General features: G+C 39.9%; 1 protein-coding gene across 9 annotated transcripts in view; it reads right to left on the bottom strand.

Annotated features, from left to right (window-relative positions):
- Positions 1 to 20,682, bottom strand: part of NLGN1 (neuroligin 1) — an 817,938-nt gene that overhangs the window by 624,233 nt on the left and 173,023 nt on the right. For 5 of the 9 annotated variants that reach the window (XM_049105692.1, XM_049105691.1, XM_049105690.1 and 2 more), the window contains exons 2-3: positions 18,414 to 19,225; positions 17,910 to 17,969 (exon numbers count right to left, since the gene is read on the bottom strand). In XM_049105692.1, the coding sequence (XP_048961649.1) occupies positions 17,910 to 17,969; positions 18,414 to 18,906 (553 nt within the window). In that variant the 5' untranslated portion in view covers positions 18,907 to 19,225. The remainder of the gene's footprint in view (positions 1 to 17,909; positions 17,970 to 18,413; positions 19,226 to 20,682) is intronic. The other 4 variants (XM_025425627.3, XM_025425629.3, XM_025425630.3 and 1 more) reach the window with 1 other exon arrangement.

The following is a 20,682-nucleotide window of genomic DNA, read 5'->3' as shown; positions in this document are numbered from 1 at the left end:
TAATTTTTGCTGGAATTTTCACAAGCTCATCCCTCAAGTAAATCTGGAAATATGATTTATTAACAACATCGCCTTCCTCTGATCCATGAAGTCTCCAATCTGCACTCAACTTTGCCGGTGCCTCCTTGCTCACTGTCCACCCCTCACCTGAATGAATTCCTGAATTTTTATTAAGATGCGTAACATTTCATCCCACTAATGACTTCTTTAGTCTTAGTCTCCATATCTGATTATTTATGATTTGCCTTCATACTAGATGGTAAGTGCTTAAGCTCAGTGTGTATATGTCTGTGTGCGTTACTAATGTGCCCAGACTGGATTTGTATTCCAGTATGTGGCATGTAGCAGCCCACAAGGTAAATGCTCCAAAAATACACATTGAATTCAATCAACATGTATTTTCTGAGTTACTAGTGTTCTGAAAAATTATGTTCATTTGTCTAGTCATTAATACAAATCTACATAAATTATGCACCTGTCTGTTCTTTTTGGCAATTTACATTTCGCTAGATGATTTTGCTTTCTTTCCAGTTGACAGTTTGTGATTTGCTGTCCATGCATATCTTCCTTCTCGTTTCCAAGCTTGCCCCAATCAAAGGTAGGTTACAGAGCTATGACTCTTTCCTCTGTCTCGTTGCCACACATCCCTGTCACCTGCCTCTGTCTTGTTCTGACATTCTTATCTTTCCCTCAAGTTCTGTTTTTAAAAGATGACTCAGTAAAATAAATACATATATGTGGCATTATATTCAAGAGTTTGCCTTAATCTGTCATTTGAGAGATTAAAACTTTGTTCATTATTCCATCTTGTCCTTCTATTTGTTTTCTGGAGCTCCCCCTCCCCTTCTCTCTTTCTCCTTTGCCATGGACACTTTCCATTTCTCAGACATCATTTCTTTATTTTAATTTACTCTCTATCCTTCCCTCCCTTCTTGAGTCCTGGTGAAGAAGCTATGTTAGAGAAGGCTGGTTCGGGTTGGTAAGGACAGCAGGTCAAGAAGGAAGGCACTGGGCAGTGAGATATCCTAGAGTCATCCTACACACCATCCCTTCCTCAGCCCTCCCAACAACCAGCCAATACCCCAATCCTACTGAACTGGCAAAAGACATCTCTTATCCTTCATTTCCTCCTTTCTACTTGCCAGCCATTGCTTTGAGTAAGGCCCTCAGGGTCACTGAGACACCACTGCAATACTCTTCTACTTGTCTCTACTTTTATTTTTTAATCCATAGACTCTATCATTTATAATGTCGGAGAGAATATTCTATAGTGTTCATCTGATCATGTCAAATCCTTGCTTAAAAATTTTAATGATTTGCCATTACCTATATAAGACCTCCAAGCTCCTTAGACCCAAGATCTGGGACTGCCCAGAGCTCCAGGCTTACCTCTCTGCTCTCCACCTGGCCAAGCCAGCTCCCACCTCATCCCAGTACATACTCTCCCTCAATGGACAGACACTACTTCCTCGTGCTTCACAGTCCATTTCAAGTAAGATCATTGTGACAAAACCTTCCTCAATGGTTCCCTCCAAGATAGAACTGTCAATTCCCCCCTTTGGGCAGCCTCCTACCATGCATAACCTTTGTCTCCTTCCCTCATAGCACCTCTATCATGTGTTGCTTTAGTGGCTAGGGACACAGTCAATAAAGCTAAGCTACTTGGTTTTAAATCCTGGTTATGCCACTTTCTAGCTATGGAACACGTACAGTGTATATAACCTATCCGTGCATCACATTTCTCATCAGCAAAGTGAGGATATTAATAGTAGTGATTTCATACAGTTTTTGTGGGAATTAAGCAAGCTACTATATAAAACCCTTAAAACAATGGCTGGTCCTTGATAGGTATTGCATAATAGTTGCTTACCCCTTATGAGTAAACACCACATCTGGTTGTTTTTGTCCTAGTGTCTAGCATAGTCTCTAGGCCATATTAAATACTTCATAACCATCTTGTGAGAAAATGGACAAATGCATAAAAATAGGAAAAAGAGAAAAAACGATCTTTTGTTTCCCCAAGTTACAGCATTTTCATTGTTCCTCTCAAATGTGAAGGGGACTGCAAGGGTACAAATGCAAGCGTTCATAGTGTTTTAGTTGAGAGTTTTAATCGAACTTTCCAATACACACAGAGGGGTTCTGTTTTACTATCTCACAGAATTATATGAACATCAGTGGGCATGCAGCATGGGGAAAACACCAGCAAAAAAGGAAGCGGAACTGGCTGTGTAATTTGTGGGGCCCGGTGCCAAATGAAAATGTAGGATCCCTTGTTCAAAAATAATAATGAATTTCAAGATGGAGACAGTGGAACATTTAAGTATGAAGCCATTTCTCAGCACAGGGATCAGTATGCCTGCACAGATCGCCCTCCCATGAAGCCATCACTGCCAGGAATGTAACACTGTCTCCTCCATCCTCTATGCAATGTGTTTTGTGACACAAATCTGGTCTATGTTACTGCTGGATTCACCTCTTGCAACTGGACTTGTAGCACAGAGTATAGGTCTGTAATGCTCTTACTTACCATCCCTCTCCACCCTGAACTGCCCTGGATCCAGCCTCCACTGTCCACTAAAAAAGCCAATGCCTCTCCATTTATCTCAGTAACCTAAGCTGCCCATTATCTGTCAGGCTCAAAATGCTCCTTCATTTATCAACCATTGATGGGCACCAACCATGTTTCACAAGCTCTGCCTGTGGTCTTATATATACAATAACGTCTCATTTTCTTGTTCGCCCCATTTTATAATGTGATTCCTGGCTTTCCTGGGGAAAGCCGGTAGTTGTTAATATCTAATAAGAGAAGAAAAGAACAAAATGACCCTCTGGATAAATGTACAGGTAATGGTGATTTGAACCAACTAAAGGCTAAATCATAAGCACAGACCACTGGAGGAACTATTTCATGTTATATAGAAAATCCCTTACACAGATCCAGTTAGGCCTCTTCTTAGATCATCTAGTGCTCAGGTTCTTCCTGTTTATTAACCCCAGGTGACATGCCTTAGCAGAAACAGTGGCAAGAAGTCCCATTACTGAGGTAGATGGTGTAACAAGGACAAAGAAAGTAAAATAATTATAAGAGAAGATATATTTGTCACAGGAGGGAGATTGGGGTTAGGTAAGAGGAAAAGGAAATTAAATTAGAAGGTGGGAAGGGAAAATGAAGCTTCTGGCCTGGAAAAGGAAAATCATTCTCTGTGCTTCTATTACACAAATGCGTTGTTGGCGTCCTGTATTAAAATATAAATTCAGTGCAGAGGCAATAAGGCTGGCAGTAACATGCACAGGCAGAGAGCCAAGAGCCTCGGCTGTTGGCAGCCACTCGGCCCTCAGGGCCCTTGCAACAGAGTCCAGGTTATATCTGTCAGACACTGAGACACTGAACATTGTTATTTCTTAGTTAAGGCCTCTGATGTTGGCTTTGAAATTTTCTTCATTTTGGGAGCCATAAACAAAATAGTGATTGTGGAGCAGAGAGGAAGAGAATATAGTCTTCCTTGCTCTGTCTGGTGAGAAATGATAGCAGGTGTAGGGTCGCTCAAGTCAATGCGGATGGTGGGAGATGAAGGCTCTCCCCAACGACGTACATTGTTTCTTAAGGCTGTTTAGGTTTTCAATGAATATTTATTGGATCCCTTGGGAGTACTGGGGACAAAGCAGCGAAGAAGAAAACTCTTCTGGGGCAGACAGAGAGTAAATATGTAAGCACGTGAATGAACAAGATGATTTCATTTGGAGATAAGAACTTAATGAAAGAAATAATCCTGGGTATGTAAAAGAATACCTGGGTGAAGAGAGGTTACCCTAGCAGAGCGTTCAAAGTGGCATTTTGCCAAGACTTGAATTATAAGACTTAGACAGGCAAAGAGGGAGACGTCGTATATGCAAGTTAGAGAAAAGCAGCGAGTTCAAAAGTCCTGAGGTGGGATAGAGACTGGAAACCAAGACGAGACCAGCAAGGCCAGGATGCAGACAGGAAGCGGGAAATAGAGGGCAGGAGACCGCGGACGCGGCAGGGGTCACCCTGGAGGCTCTGACAGGCCACGGAGCCCTACGTTCATTTTAAAAGCAACAGGAATTCTTCCAGGGACGGAGAAAGGGGAACGATGATCTGATTTCAGACTTCAAAGGAGAACATCCCACTGGCGGCTCAGCCCACGTAGAGTGGGATTCGGGAGCCGGAAGGGCAATGGGAAGACCTGGTCTGAGGCTACTGTGGTAACTCGGAGGCTCCCGATGAAGATGAGGGAGGCGGAGAAGGAGAAGGTGCACAGGGTGGAAGGATAATGTCTGCAAGGCCCCGAGCACCAGGGTGGGCGCCGTCTCCACCTCCGAGAGGTCACCTTGTGAAGAGAGGGGGTTGGCCTCTGCCAGGGAAGCCCCATCAGCTTCAAAATCAGTACGTGAGGGGCTCACCTCAAGCAGTCAGGATCCACCCCTCCTGCGGCCTCAGTTACTCAGAATATAAAACTGAAAAAAAAAAAAATTCTTGAACAAAACCTATATATTTAAGCTGTCATCCTGCACACACTCTTTTTAAGCCTCTTGGTTTTTCTCTCACAAACGAGTATTTTGTCTGTGGGTTTTTGAAATGTGGTTGCTCCGTCCTCCCGCCCCGACAGCGTCAGGCCCCTGGGAAGCGGGCAGGGGTGTTTGTAAAGTCCCCAAAGCAGGAGCAGGAGCGGGGGAGGACTGGGAACCCCAGCAAAGGGGGAGGAAACATCGATACACACGACATGCCCCACCCCCACTGACACAAACACACATTTTATTTTATGTTTTTAATTTTTTTGATTTTATTTATTCATGAGACACAGAGAGAGAGGCAGAGACCCGGGCAGAGGGAGGAGCAGGCTCCCTGCGGGGAGCCCAATGGGGGACTCGATCCCAGGACCCCAGGGTCATGACCTGAGCCAGATGCTCCACCACTGAGCCACCCAGGGGCTCCCACAAACACACATTTTGAATAAACACAGAAATAACCTGGAGTAAGTCAGTAAAACGGCCCCACGCACCACACACCGCAGGCCTATAGTATTTGTTCCTGGGGACCCACCTCAGGCCCAAGTTTCTAGCACAAAACCTCTGAGCCACAGACACGTCTGCCGTGTATCCCCTCGCGCCCGCTCCCCGCCCAGGCCACTCTCCTCCCTGCTCCTTTCTGCTCCTGAATCCACCGCCAGAGGGTTAGCAGGTGCTCGGAGGGCAGCTCCCCGGAGCCCTTGAAGCCCACCTGGGGCCCTGCGCACCTGGGGCCCTGCCCACCTGGGGCCCTGCCCACCTGGGGCCCTGCGCACCTGGGGCCCTGCCCACCTGGGACCCTGCCCACCTGGGGCCCTGCGCACCGGGAACCCTGCGCACCTGGGACCCTGCCCACCTGGGGCCTGCGCACCTGGGACCCTGCGCACCTGGGACCCTGCCCACCTGGGGCCCTGCGCACCTGTGGCCCTGCCCACCTGGGGCCCTGCGCACCTGGGGCCCTGCGCACCTGGGGCCCTGCGCACCTCGGGGCCTGCCCACCTCGGGGTCTGCGCAGGACGCGCTCAGCAGAAGCCCGGCCCGTGGCTGAGGGGCCCCGCAGCTGCCGTGTCAGTGGCCAAAGCATCCCCAACCTTGCCAGAGATTTCTACAGGTACGATGCAGGTGCTTCTTTTTTTTTTTTTTTTTTTTTTTCTTTTTTAACAGATGGATAGAAAGTTTTAAAGCACTGATTCTTGGCAGAGCAGCTAAGGTGGGCTCAGGCACAGGGTTGACATAATTATAGTTTTGGTTATGCCCGATGTGTTTTATTCTGATGTGCATATTTTGTGCTCCACAGACATTTAAAGATTTAATTAAATGTTTTATTATAGGGCACACGGTGCCAAAGAGCAGCACCATTACCTTTCGCTCCCCCCACCCCCCAGAAACGGCCAGCTGCTCATTTTGTTCGGAGATTTTATTACAAATAAGGCTTACTTTCACTTTTCACTTTTTCTTTCACTGACACGGCCACCAACGGAAGGTCTGATTTCCCGTTACCTGAGGGCTAAGGTGGCAAAGGAAGCACCCTGAGGGCGAAGAGGAAGTGTGTCTGTCCTGGCCGACTGAGCCTCCAGTAGTTTAGGACATGGATCCTTTGCCTACAGTAGGCTCAAGAGAGACACAAGGAACAGCCAGGTAGGAAATTTCAGGCAGTGCCTTCTGGACATTGAGCACAAACCAGAGCAAAGAGACAACACTAGTGAGGGAGGGAGGGAGACAGGAAGGGAGGGAGGAAGGAAGGGAAGGGAAGTGAGGAAGGAAGGAAAGAAGGAAGGAAGGAAAGGGAGGGAGGAAGGAAGGGAAAGAAGAAAGAAAGAAAAGAAGAAAAGAAAGAAAGAAAAGAAAGAAAGAAAGAAAGAAAGAAAGAAAGAAAGAAAGAAAGAGAGAGAAAGAGAGAAAGAAAAAAGGAAGGAAGGAAGGAAGGAAAGAAGAAAGAGAAAGAAAGAAAAAAGGAAGGAAGCAAGGAAGGAAGGAAGAAGAAGAAAGAAAGAAAGAAAGAAAGAAAGAAAGAAAGAAAGAAGAGAGGGAGGAAGGAAGGAAGGGAGGAAGGGAGAAGGGCATCACTCTGATAGTCAAAGATTCTACTTAACAACAGTCTGAGGCCCCGGTAAACATTGTACAAGGTATTGTTTGTTTGTTTTTTCCCTCAAAACGCCTTTGCTATACTGCACAAGTGGCCAAAGGTCTTTACAATATAAAAACAGAAAAACAAAAAAAAAACAAAAAAACAAAAAAAAACAAAAAAAAACAAAAATAAAATAAAATAAAATAAAAAAATAAAATAAATAAAAACAGAAAAACTACTCATATCTCATCCCTGGCCTTTCAGATCAAGTTGGAATACAAAATAATTTACATGATCATTATAGAAAAAAAATTCTATTTAGAATTCAAATTTATAGATATTTCCGTTTTCCTTGAAATAAATTCCCTAAATAAATGACTGCCAAGCTTTTTTTTCAAAAACAAAGGAAATCTCCTCCCCACCCCGTTTCCCCACCTCTTTAAAGAAAAAAAAAAAAGTATCTGGGCAGTACCGGTGGACTGCCTATATGTGTAAGGAATGGAAGCCCAGCTGCCCTGGGGGTGTTGGGTTGGGTGAGAATGTGGGGGGGGGATGCAGGTGGGAGCCTGGGGGCAGGTCCACAGGGGCACTGCTGGGCTGCTTGGCTGCCTCGCTCGGAGGGAGCTCAGAAACCTCGGGATCGCCTGGCCTATAAGTTACTCCTATCATTTCCTCCTGGTGAAAGCTGAGGCCTGAGCTGCTCAGGGCCTGGAAAGACGACGAGCTGGGGAAGATGGTGAGTGGGAACTGAGCAGGAATGCAAAGTTAGCCCTAGCCATAGGCACCCCTCTTTCCGGAGATCCCCTTCACGGGGACATACCTATTCCTGAGAGGCCCAGGAATCCAGATCAGAAGAAGCATGCATGTTCTTAGCGTTTCTACCCAGGCCTCCCTCTTCCTTTCCTGGGAATAGCTCTCTTTACAAATGCTTCTGATCCACTTGGCAGGGTTACATTAGTCCTCATGTCATACCTGTCCTGCATTCGTTATCCCTCTATCCCCTTAACCTCCTTCCACCTTCCAATTTGGGAAAATTGGAAAGAAGATTCTAAAAGAGGAGCTCTGCAGGGTTGGTTTTTTTTTTGTTGTTTTTGTTTTTTTGTTTGTTTGTTTTTTGTTTTTTTTTGAGAAACAGAATAGAAAATCTTTCGGGAGAGAAAGAGAAGAGAGGGAAAGTGCTTTTGTATCACCTTCCTAAGACTAAGCGACAACAAGCCATTTCCCTTTGTGGCCTAACTGCTCTAAAAGTCTTTGCCTCAGAGAAAAGAGATGAAAGGAAAAATGAAAACTTCTTTTTTTTTTTTTTTTTAGTCCTGAAATGAGGAGCAGAAAATTAAGACTGTTGATTTTATGATTTTCCAAATCATAACTATGGCTGCAGTGACCCCCAACTCCTTTTATTAAGATTTCTTTTTGTCATTGTTTAAAACTAATTCTTGCAACATTCTACATGCTATAATGAAAATTAAAGGCTATAATTAAATTGGCCTAATGCTATCATTACACAGATACCAGATGAACAGATTACGGCAAAGGAATAGGTCTTAAATTTTAAAAAAATATTTTAAAAAGAACTTTGTTCAATTGTCTAAATATGACAAATGAAACAGTATTGAAAACCAATGCTACTACAGTATTAAATTGATAGGATCTTAATTGTTACAAAAACCATATTTGCATGTAAGCAACCATCTGGATAAAATGTTTAAAATTCAAGGAAAGTTAAAAAACCTGAAACTTTTTGTCACAGAGTCCAACACTTGCATATTTAAAAGTATCTAAACTAATGCATAGCATCCTATCTTGGTAGAAAAATACTTTAAAAACAAATTAAAGAAACTTCTCAGGAAAGTAGAAAGAATCTATTTCTGTTGGAGGGCCTGAATATCACATTTCAGTTCTAACTTGAAAAGGAGTCCCAGCATTCTTAGGAGCAGCCATGTGACCTTGGGTAAGTTATTTAACTTCAATAAGTAATAATTTTTCAATGTATATAAAATGAGTATAATGATAACATCATTTTGAAATCTTTCTGGGGATTCAGTTTAAGAAATTGGAAGTGTGCTTAGTGTTCCTCAAAAATTCAGTCCTAGGACGCCTGGGTGGCTCAGTCAGTTAAGTAGCTTCCTTGAGCTGCCTTCCTGGGATCCAGCTCAGCATCGGGCTCCCTGTTCATTGGAGAGTCTGCTTCTCCCTCTCCCTCTGCCTGCTACTCCCCCTTCTTGTGCACTCTTTCTCTGTCAAATAAATAAATAAAATCTAAATTAAAAAAAAAAAACAAAAAAAAGAATTCATGTCCAACCAGAATCTCAGAATGTGACTTACAGATTAAATCGCGTTACCTTAAAATTCATATGTTGAAGTTCTAGCCCTGAGTACCTAAAAACGTGACTTTATTTAAAAATAAAGTCCTTACAGATGTAATTAGTTAAGATGAGGTCATTAGAATGGACTGTACCCCATCTGATTGATGTCCTTATAAAAAGGAGTAATTTGGCAACTCAATTGCAAAAAACAAACAAACAAACAAACAACCCAACTTAAAAATGAGCAGAGACTCTGAATAGGCATTTCTCCAGAGAAGACACACAGATGGCTCACAAGTACATGGAAGGATGTTCAACATCACTGATCATCAGGGAAATGCAATTGAAAAACCACAATGAGATACCACCTGACACCTGTCAGAGTGGGTAGTATAAAAAAGACAAGAAATGACAAGTATTGTTGAGGATGTAGAGAAAAGAGAACCATCATGCACTGTTGGTGGGAATATAAATGGCACAGCCACTATGGAAAACAGTAAGAGAGCTCCTGAAAACAATAAAAATAGAACTACCACACAATCCAGTAATTCTTGCTTCTGAGTATGTATCTGAAGAAATGAAAATTGGAAAAGGTCTATGAACCTCTATGTCCACTGCAGTATTATTTACGACAGCCCAGATATGGAAACAATGCAAGTGTCCATCGATGGTTAAATGGACAAAGAAAATGTGATACAGACACACACACACACACACACACACACACAGAGGAGTACTATTCAGCCATAGAGAAGAATGAAATCTTGCTATTTCTAACAAATGAACGGATCCTAGGGCATTGTGCTAAGTGAAATAAGTCCAAAGGGAGAAAGACAAATACTGTATGATCTTACTTATACATGGAATTTAACAAACAAACAAACGAAACAGCCTTAGAGATACAGAGAAGAGATTGGTGGTTACCAGAGGTGGAGGTGAGGGATGGGCAAAATGGGTGAAGGAGGTCAGAAGGTATAAACTTCCAGTAAGTCATGGGGATGTAATAGCTGATGACTACAGTTAATAATACTGTCTTTCATCCTTGAAAGTTGCTAAGAGTTAATCCTAAAAAAATTGTTACTCTGCATGGTGATGATGTGAACTAGACTTGGTATGGTGATCACTTCACAATACGAAGAAATATCAAATCATTATGTTGTACACTTGAAACAAATGTAGGGTTATGTATCAATTGTACCTCAGTTTAATAAACAGATTTTTAAAGGGGATAGTTTGACACAGACACACGTACAGGGAGAATGTCGTGTGCAGAGACACAAAGAGAAGACAGCCATCTGTAAGCCCAAGGAGGGAGACCTAGACCAGATTCTTCCTCCCAGCCTTCAGAAGGAATCAACCGGTCAACATCTTGACCTCAGACTTCCAGCCTCCGGAACTATAAGCAAAAATCTTCTGTGTTTTAAGCCACGCAGTTCACGATACTTTGTTAGGGCAACGCTAGCAAAGTAATACGATGACCTTATTTGGAAATAGAGGCTTTGAAAATGTAATTAAGATAAGGTCATACTGGATTAAGATGGGCCATAAATGCTGTCACTGGTGTCTTACAAGAAAGCCATGTGAAGACGCAGAGACATGGGGAGACACACAGGGAAGAAAGTCCTGTAGTAACAGAGGTGGAATCAGAGTGATGCAGCTACAAGCCAAGGAATGCCCTGGACCTTGGGCAACACCAGAAAGCAGCTCAGAGAGAGGCCAGGAGATCCTCCTTCAGAAGCTCCAGAAATCATTATCCCTGTCAACTCCTCGATTCTGGACCTCTCAACTCCAGGACCGTGAGACACTAAATCTGTTATTTTAAGCCACGCATTTTGTGCAGTTCCTTACAGCAGCCGTAGGAAACTAATACAGGAAATGTTACATGAAGCACTCTGTCCTCTTCCAAATGGTTATAAGAAAATTTATTATTCGAATGTATGCATCCCCATCTAGTCCAGAAATTTAAGATCATCAAATCTAGAATGAGTTCGTATGACTGCACTAGCGAATTTATATGCTGGTGTGACTTTTGAAATTGGTCACTTCCTAGACTATTTCAGCACGTACTACCAGGACAGGAAGGAAAAAGAACATTCACAGGAGAAATCTTAAAAGCCAAAAGATGATCAACAAAATCTGTAATGCTAAGTAATACAGAAATGATTTAAAGCAATCATTTTGTCATAATCACTAAGCCAGTAGCATGACCTAGATGTGAAAACAAAACATACAGGAAAGATATTATTTTTTTATACATTGGAGAGGGAAAAGAAAAGCAATTTCTACGCAGGATTTATTTTGTGGCATAACTCTTTTTGCTGGTAACATAAGTCTTAAATGTTTTCGACTTCAAGTCCAGTTTCTATAAGAAAAAAAGGTATTTATTTTCTGGAAAAATTGAGTTGGACAACTATAATGGTCTTTTAATCATCTGCTCCAGAGGACTCTCTCTGCCTGTCAGCAAACAATGGCACAATTGATGCTGTTCTTTTAAAACTTTACAACCCTTTAGATCTACTTCATTTCAGAGTTCCAAGTTAAACTGTTTAGGTTTTAGAAGACTTAACCACATGTGTCCAAGTCTCCTAATTCAAATATGGAGCCAAATCTTTGGTGCAATCTGGTTTCCCATTCATCTTCAAACCCCCAAATGAAGCAGATGTGGTCATCATTCCAGTATATAATGATTTTTTTCTATTAGCAAACTGACCACCAGTTTCATTTTCTCTTCCATCTGGGACCCCACACAAACAGATCGTTGTTGTGGCTGTTGTATGGTTTTTATTCCCTGTTCGCAAATAGTCACCTCAGAGGAAATATAACTGGGCACCAACAAAGTATTTAACTTTAGACAAGATACTTAACTTCTTTGGTCCTCCATGTCTGCATTTGTAATATGGTAAAAAAATAAATAAATAAAAAATTTAAAAAATTTAAAAAAAACTCAGATTGTTATATTAAATTAATAATGCTAAATTCTAGGACAAATTTTTTAAGTTTTTTTAAGTAATCTCTACACCCAATGTGTGGCTTGAGCTCACAACCCCAAGATCAAGAGTCTCACGCTCTACTGACTGAGCCAGCCAAGCACTTATTCTAGAAGAAACTAAGAGCTCACCAATGTTAAATCTATCTCCATTCCCCTTAATATCACACATCAAACAAAATAAAAACAATCAGATGAAAACAGAATCCCACTACCACTTCTACCCGTGGATTTCTACTCATGTGCTCTTCTTAGCATTGTTAATTTAAATTATCTGTTTATGCTCTTTTTAACCCAAAGCCCCCAACTGTGCACCAGATCCCATATTTCTATAAAAATGTCATTCTAGCAGTCTATCATCTTCAATATTTTTCATTGTTCCCTTTTTACTATACAAGCATGTCTTTATTTCTTTCATCTTAGCCTACAGCAACAAAACAACCTATTTTCCTTACATTCCCATTTTTTCCCTGATCCTTCTTATTGCAAGACTTCTTAAAATAGCCATTTATGCTCAGAGACTCCAAATCTCCCATTTTCTCTTAGACCCACTCCAGTGGTCAGACCCATATACCCCACAAAAGTTCCTCTGGTAGATATGATCACTCTGTCATCACTGTTTTGATGTATTTTCCTAGTTTCTAAGACAACAACAACAAAAAAATCTTGGTTTACCTCCCATCTCGTACATAACACTTTTTCAGTGTCCATTGTTTTTCTTTTCTTCTTCCAGCCCTCTTAATATTACCCTAGATGGCAAGATCTCATTATTTCTCATGTCTGAGTAATACGGCTCCATATATACGTACACATATCTCTCACATCTTCTCTATCCACTCATCCATCTATGGACTCAGGTTGCTTCTATATCTTAGCTATTTTAAATAATGCTACAATAAACATAGGGCTTATATGTCTTTTTGAAGTAGTGTTTTTGTTTTCTTTGGGTAAATTCAGTGGTAAAATTATTGGATCGTATGATAGTTTTGTTTTAAATTTCTTTTGTGGAAACTCCATACTGTTTTCCACAGTAGCTGTGCCAATTTGTATCCCCACCAACAGTGCACAAGGGGTCCTTTTTCACTACAATCCCTGCCAACACTTGTCCTTTCTTGTCTCTTTGATACTAGCCACTCTGACAGGTATAGGGTGACACCTCATTGTGGTTGTGATTTGCATTTCCCTGATGATCAGTGATATTGAGCATTTTTTCATGTGTCTGTTGGCCATCTGTATCTTTTCTTTGGAAAAATGTTTATTCAGGCGCGGCTGCCATTTTTCAATTGTATTATTTGGGTTGTGTTTTGCGCGCGCGCGTGTGTGTGTGTGTGTGTTTTGGTGTTGAGTTGCCAGTTTTTTATATATTTTAAATATTAACCCCTATCAGATATATCATTTGCAAATACCTTTTCTCATTCAGTAGGTTACCTTTTCATTTTGTTCACTGACTCCTTTGCTGTGCTGGCATGACCTCTTTAATAAAAGTCAGATCATTCTGAATCTCACTGCCTCTCTCCCTTTACCCTTTCCAGATATACTATAGTGCTAGTTGTTCCCTACCTACACAATGCAGACTTTCACCTTTAATGCCTTTGTTCTAGCTCTTTACTCTGCTCTTGGAGAAAGTCTGGAGAGAAATATTTCTGGAGAGAAATATCCATTTCATCTCCTTCAGGTCTTCGTTGGAATGAAGACTATGCTAAATGTCTTATTTAAAATTACTGTCATCCTTCACTCCAGCACTCTTGATCCCCCATACTCTGTTGATGATTTCTCATCTTCTTAACTTTAGCTGTTGATTTTGTTTATTTTCTACAATTAGTCTCCACACACTAAATGTAAGCCCCAGGATGTTAAGGACTTTTTTTTTTTTTTTTTTACTGCTGTTATCTCTGGATCCTAGAGCATTAATATCATCAGCACAGAGTAAGGACTCAATAAATATTTGTTAGATGGATAAATTGGTTAAAAATGTGTAAGCAAAAAGGATGGGCACTATGGAACATAATCTCCTTTTCTCCTTTTACACACATTAACAGTGGAAAGAGTATTGTTATACACAACTAATCAGGGAAAAAAATCAGTGTCTGTGTTCAACAAACAACCAGATAGACCCTAAAGTTGTGGAAAGGCTCTTGAATGAATTCCATATTATCTCAGGAAAAGACTACTAAACAGAGAATGTAAATGTAAAATAGTTCATGAAAATCAAGAATGAAATGCTCAAGAAGTAAAAAATTATGCAAGAGCCAACTATTAATATTCATTCTAACTTTCTGTACATTAAAAATTGGGGTATATGAAAAAAGTAGGTTAGCAATTTCTCACCACTGCAGAAATGAAAATCAATTCTGTATTCATCTCAAAAGAGCTATATGCAAATAGTAGTCAAAGTGCGGGAGAAACACAAAGCTACACAACTCTAGGGCATCCATGAGCCAATCAGTTTGTTTGTGGATTCTCTGGGTCCCTTGTTCCTCCTTCTCATGTTTATTGCCTAATATTTGACCACTCTTCTGTTTGTTGGCAACTCTCACAAGACAGCAAACTAGAGAAACAAAATGAAACATAAGCAAATTAAAGCTATTCCTGATAGTAGCCAGGAGAGATATGTTGGGATCTTGGTCTAGACAATAAGAAAATTATCTGTAGGGTTTTAGAATATTCACAAAAAGGATATTAACATGTTTTCTGGAAATCATTTGCTACCATGGACTTGACCCAATTCAATTAAAGCAAGCATTAAATCCATTTAAAATAGAGTCAACAGGAGAATAAAAAGAATTCACAATATATTTAAGAGGGAAAAAAAAGAAAGGGAGATCAAGAAGGTAGAGAGATATGAGCCTCTGCTATAGAAATCTCTAGAAGAGGTAATGTAACATTATGGTAATGCATCTGATATTAGCAAGAACTAGGACCAAACCTAACTACCACTTACTAGCAATAGAAAGCAGGTCAGAACATTTAACCCCAGAACCTACTTTCTTATTTGTAAAATAAATAGTAATATCTTTTCTACATCCAAATTTCAGTTTCAGTCACATGTTATCTGCCTATTTGGCCCGGTGTTGATATCGTCATCCCATTTTAAGCACGCATCTTTCAATTTTGCAAGATAAAACCCTGAAGAAATATCTAGAGAGTAATTAACATATGGCTAAAACTATCATGGGAAATATAAAAAGATAGATTGAAAAGTGCAACTGGGACCTCTTTTAAATGAGAGGAAGCCTATTGATAAAAATGTTTTTTTTTTCTTCAACTGCACAGGAAAATATTATAAAAGCTCTATTTTGAAACTATAGCAAGGCAGAGTGCCTGAGTGGGGACAGTCGGTGAAGCATCCAGCTCTTGGTTTCAGCTCAGTTCCTGATCTCAGGGTCATGACATCAAGACCCACTTCTGGCTCCAAGCTGTTCACGGAGTCCGTTTGAGATTCTCTCTCTCCTTCTGCCCCTCCCACTCACTCTCTCTCTCTCTCTCTCTCTCAATTAAACAAAAAAATCCTTAAAAAAAATATTATAGCAAGCCATCTCTTGGAGGAAGTAAAAGATTTGTTCCTGTTATACAGACAAAAGTGGAGAAGATGGTTTGTTCTTTGTAAACTTACTTGAATGCAGTAAGTTCCGCAGGAAGAAGGATCTTTGTTTCATTCATTACTGACTCCCTTGAAGAGTACATGATTTAGGCAATTAAGAAATAGTTTTGGATTTACACAGTAAGTGCAGATTTTAGTGTAGTTGGCATGGGGTGGGGGTTCATCTGCCTCAGAAGGTGACCATCCGCAATTTTTAAAAAAAGATAAATAATAACAAATGAAAATATCTTTAACACCTGTAACATGCAACACACCTATTCTTATAGTTCCTGAATCATCATTTATAAACTTCTAGAATTCTGTTGAAGAATTTATAATCCATATGCAATAGATGTTGCTATCTGTGTAGATATTAAACGACTAGTATTTTCTTGAATTAAAATAATATGATTTCTTGAAGTGACCAAAAAAGACTCTCTATGATCGAGAAGAAAAAAAGTTAAAAGTTTGGTGGCGGGGGAAGTTACACCTCTGCTTAAAGTCAAGCTCTAAATTTTAGTTTTGTTTAGTTTTAAATAGGCCATTTATATAGAAAGTTACATTTAAAATCTTTGTTATTTAGACTTTGGGGTAACATACAAATAGCTAGTAGATGAACAAATATTATTTAATAATAATAGTATATATTAAATACCCATGCAAAATAATTTTTTAAGCTGCTTAACAAAAACACAATAGATTTAGACTATACACCACACAGACTGAAGTATCTACAGATTTTATCCTCAAGCTAATTAGAAATTAATTCAAAGTTTGCCAAAGTAAATAGCACAACCTAACACAACTCTTTGCCAACTCTCTCATATAGCCGATGGAGCCAACAATCCAAAGAACAATGAAAAAGAATTTTCTAATGAAGCTATTTTCCGTTGAAGTTATATGAGAGGAAAGGTCACTTTCTCGCTTACTAGCTTACCTTTTTGGTATCCTTCTCATTTCCTTGATTGTACATATTTTCATGTATTATGCTCTATTTATACATTCTTCAATAGCATCTTTATTTATGACTTTGTGAATCAACATCTTTGTGATAGGAGGTGAAAGTCACTTAGCTAATTACACATGCTTGATAAGCTGCATAATAATAACCACTGCAGTACTGTACATTAGTTGAAGGCATGTAAATTACTGCAGTTATTCTCATTTGGGGAAAAACAAGAGATTGTGTTCTAGTCGTTTAAAACACTTTGTTCCCTCTATATCCATCTTCTCAAGTAGAGTGTGCTTTGAACCCAAATTGCAGCATCAATAATAAAACAAAGGTCAAATCCCATTCTACTAGTATGGCCCAAGAAATAAAAATAAAAACAAAACCAAACAAAACTCAATTTAATGCAAATACTCTGATCGGCAGTTGAGAATTCTGTTGTATGAAGCTTTTCCATATAATGCAATCCTCGTAAAACAGAACAGTTTAGACATTCCCTGCCCCACAAGGATGTTGTAATGAAATCTGACTTGGTCCAGCCAGATGAGAAGTGCAAAGAGAGATAGAATGTACAGCGCTAGAATATTAATATGACTTCTGTATGAAGATTGGAAATTCTACAAAGTTATGAATAAGGTCAAAATAACACTTAGATGATTTACTGCCATAGAAAATCATACTCTCCTGTGAGTGATTTACTGGATGTTATATAAAAATGGAGTGTGGACAAGCTACATTCAGATGCAAGCTTGCAGCTGTCAGTGTCTACATTTGCTCAATCTGGCTAGAGGATGATTTGAAGGTTGATTTAATTGTAGCTTCTGAATCATGTTCTTCCCTATGTTTTAAATTGTTTAACATAAATACAAAAATGTTAAAGTAATTTTAAGACTGTAAACATTTAGGATAAAAATCTGCAAAATCTCATTCTTTTCTGGAAGAGGAACTGAAAATATAGACTATCTGGGGGGAAAATACTACTACTTAATAACGGTAATCGCCCAGCAGTTATGGCAAATTTACCCCGATATGAGAAAGTTCATAGGGCATTCACAAGTAGCTAAGAATAAACAGGCAAAAAACTAGGTTTGTGACTGAACTGATCAGTTTTAAGAGGAACAGAAATCGCTATCTGGAGAACAGGGTTCAGAGAAAAAATCAACCAGTTGGCAAGGCAGCATCATTTGGGTTCCTTGCGGGTAGTGTCATAGCCTGAGTATCTTTTCCTCTAAACACCAACTCAGAGCAGAGATTCAATTCCTGTTGATGCCACCAGCACCAGCACACAAGGCACCACCAATGAGGTTCGTCAACATCATCTACTCAGCTACAGCTCTCCTTGATCATCTTTCTGTTCCTTGACAGGCTTCAAGAAATTCCAAATATCACCTAGCCATTCACTTCCCAGTATCAGCAAATCATCCTGAGGGAGAATATCTTCTTCCTCTGCAAGCTTTTCCCCCATTTTTTATTTCCACTTTTATACATACCTCCTTTTCTACATATTTTCTTGCCGGGTTTTCTGGCACATTCCTTGGATATTCTTTTTACTGAAAAATGAATAGAAGACTAGAAAATAACATGGCGCTCCATCACAGACCGCCGGAACATGCAACACCACTATCTAACTTAATATGCTCCTGCATTTACTGAGTGCGAAAGATCCCCGATTCGTTGAGCCTGCACATGCAATGGAGACATGTTGATGCATCTTCTCAGAAGTCATTCGGTAGGAAATGGAAATTAGGAACCCATTTCTACCTAAATATACGTGCTGTGGAGGAAAAAAAATGAGTAGGCACAGGAAAAAAAATAAGAACAGATACACTAACACACATAAACAAAAAGAGCGGCATGCAAGCATGTAAAATATGTCTACATGCCAACAGGAAAAGCCATGCATGCTACCAGTACACATGAATCAATATCGTTAGAACTTAGAATAGAAAAGAAAATATAAATTTATCTCCCTGCTTTTCCTGCAGTAAACTCACCATCCTCAGTTGGAACGTATATGTTTAAATATAGGCAATCTTCGCTCTGGTCTTGTACGTATGAAGAAACCACATCCAAGTTATTAGTAAACCACACAGGAAGCATGACTTCTGGCAATCTGCCGTCAATGATATTCTGGGGACACACAGGAGCAAACTGAGTTGCATTCCTGATATCTGACCAGGGAGATGGTGGTTCTGGAGGCTGAAAACGATGTTCCCCTGTTGGTGGGGCTGCATATGGAACCCCAAGAAATTGAATAACAGGTCCCAAAATTTCGTTATTGAGCTCTTTCTTAATCCCTCTTATCTTGCCGAAGTTGGTGGTCACCAGTGGGTCTGCATCATCCAATTTTTGTGAAAGCACATGGGCAGCCTGCAGCAAACATCCCAACGCGCAGAGAGTCAATGAGGCACCCGATCCCCTGTGTACCAAGCATGCCATTATTGCCCTCCAAACATAATTTGGCCACATGCATCTGGGCAGTGCCATGGTCCCACATTAGTTGTGTAGTTGTCTGGTTTCAGCGAGGCAAAGGTATTTGTATCCGCTTGAGAAGACTGTTTAGTGGTAGCTCACACCTCCGACTTCTTCAAGTCAAGCTCGTCAAGAAAAGCTCAGGAAGCTCTTTCCGCAGCCAGTATCTCCCATCGATTTCACATGGATTGAAGTAACATCTTCAATCATCACTATTTATCAGACCATATCCTATTGACCACTCTGTTTTCCATAGTAGCAACGTGACAAGAGTGGCCATTGACTGTAGATTCCCCTCTTATAAATCAAATCCAGTTAGCGGCAGGTCTGCATCCTAAAGAAAATGAAAATAAATCATTAGAACGAAAAAGCTAAAATAGACAGAGCGATAACTAGATGTTTTACAAGCTACAGAAATACATACACAGCAGCTAGAGTCAGGTAAGTTAAAAGCTACCATAGGAAAATGACGGCTTGATGTGAGATGACAAGTGAAATAACTGATTATTACATTATTGAGAAACGTGCCTGCTGACTTTATACACGTTTAAGTGGAAGTGGACCTTGTCAAAATATACGGTTTTAGGAGCATTTCACAGTACACCATCTTTTCAAAATGCTGAAGGTTATATGTGAAATTGTCCTTTTATTGACAGTCTTCAATCACAAGGAACCACAGAATTAATCAGCAAACATACTAAAAATTAGAATTTCAAAGCAGAAAATCTTTTGAAAATTATCAGTAGGAAATTAGTGGAATGTAGACAAACTGTAAGAGTGGAGATATATATATATATATATATATATAACAAAAAGACCCCAATCCTATGCTATATAGAAGAAAACAAAGCTAATGCTAGAATAAAAAAATTAATCCGAGTTCAGCTATGATCATTTAAGTGCAAATATCTTGTAAGTTCAACCTCCTTGCTGTTTCTCAAAAGTTTGCATCAAGTCATTGGATATAGGTCCCTTACCCTAAATTAAGATTCAAGACTTTAAAAGATAAAATGGCTTTAGACAAATTTTGAAAAAGAAACAGAAAGTGGCATCATTTTTTGCAGACTAAAGTTTTTTTTTTTTACCATCTAATGATAGCATTTTACAAATCAGTAAATCTGCAACACAAAAATTAATTTCTACATCAAAGATAATATATTTTAAGTTACAAATTTTGTTTTCACTACCCGCTAGAGATCAAAGGAACAATAAAAAAATAGAGGGCAGTAGTTTTAGAAAATAATCATACCTAATCACTGCATCTTGCATATTAATAACACTAATAGAACATCTCATACTGTTTACCCAGTTCAGCTTAAAACCCATCAGGATAAAACGTAACACTCAGGGCAATGCAATTCACGGTGTAGTCTTACTTTAACTCCAAGATAGCATGCAACTCGGCAAATTCATCTTTTCTTGTTCAAGCAACCTTTTAAAGTGCTTACTTTGAAAATAATAGTGTTGATTTGTATTACAGATGGTTCTATCCCTGTCATATTATGAGAAGATTCCCGAAGAAGTGCTGGTCTGGCAGTGGGGCGGCCCTGACTTGGTGTTATTGAAAAAGAGATTGTACAAACTATATAGGGCAGCAGGAGATTTGGTTCAGGCCCGGTGTTCCTTCAGCTCTGAACAATCCATCACAAAAGGCAATAAGGAGATAAATGTCTTTCTTCAAGAATCCTTCCTTCTGTGTTAATTCATAAACCTTTGCTGTGAAAGCTCATTAACATACAAAAGACAGGCTTAGACCCAGCCCATTCCTGCCTTGGCACTCCAGGATGGACT

Source organism: Canis lupus, chromosome 34 (assembly GCF_003254725.2).
Source record: "Canis lupus dingo isolate Sandy chromosome 34, ASM325472v2, whole genome shotgun sequence".
Taxonomy (NCBI): Eukaryota; Metazoa; Chordata; class Mammalia; order Carnivora; family Canidae; genus Canis; species Canis lupus.
Note: the sequence above shows the minus strand (reverse complement) of the source record. Positions and strands in the feature narration are given on the sequence as shown.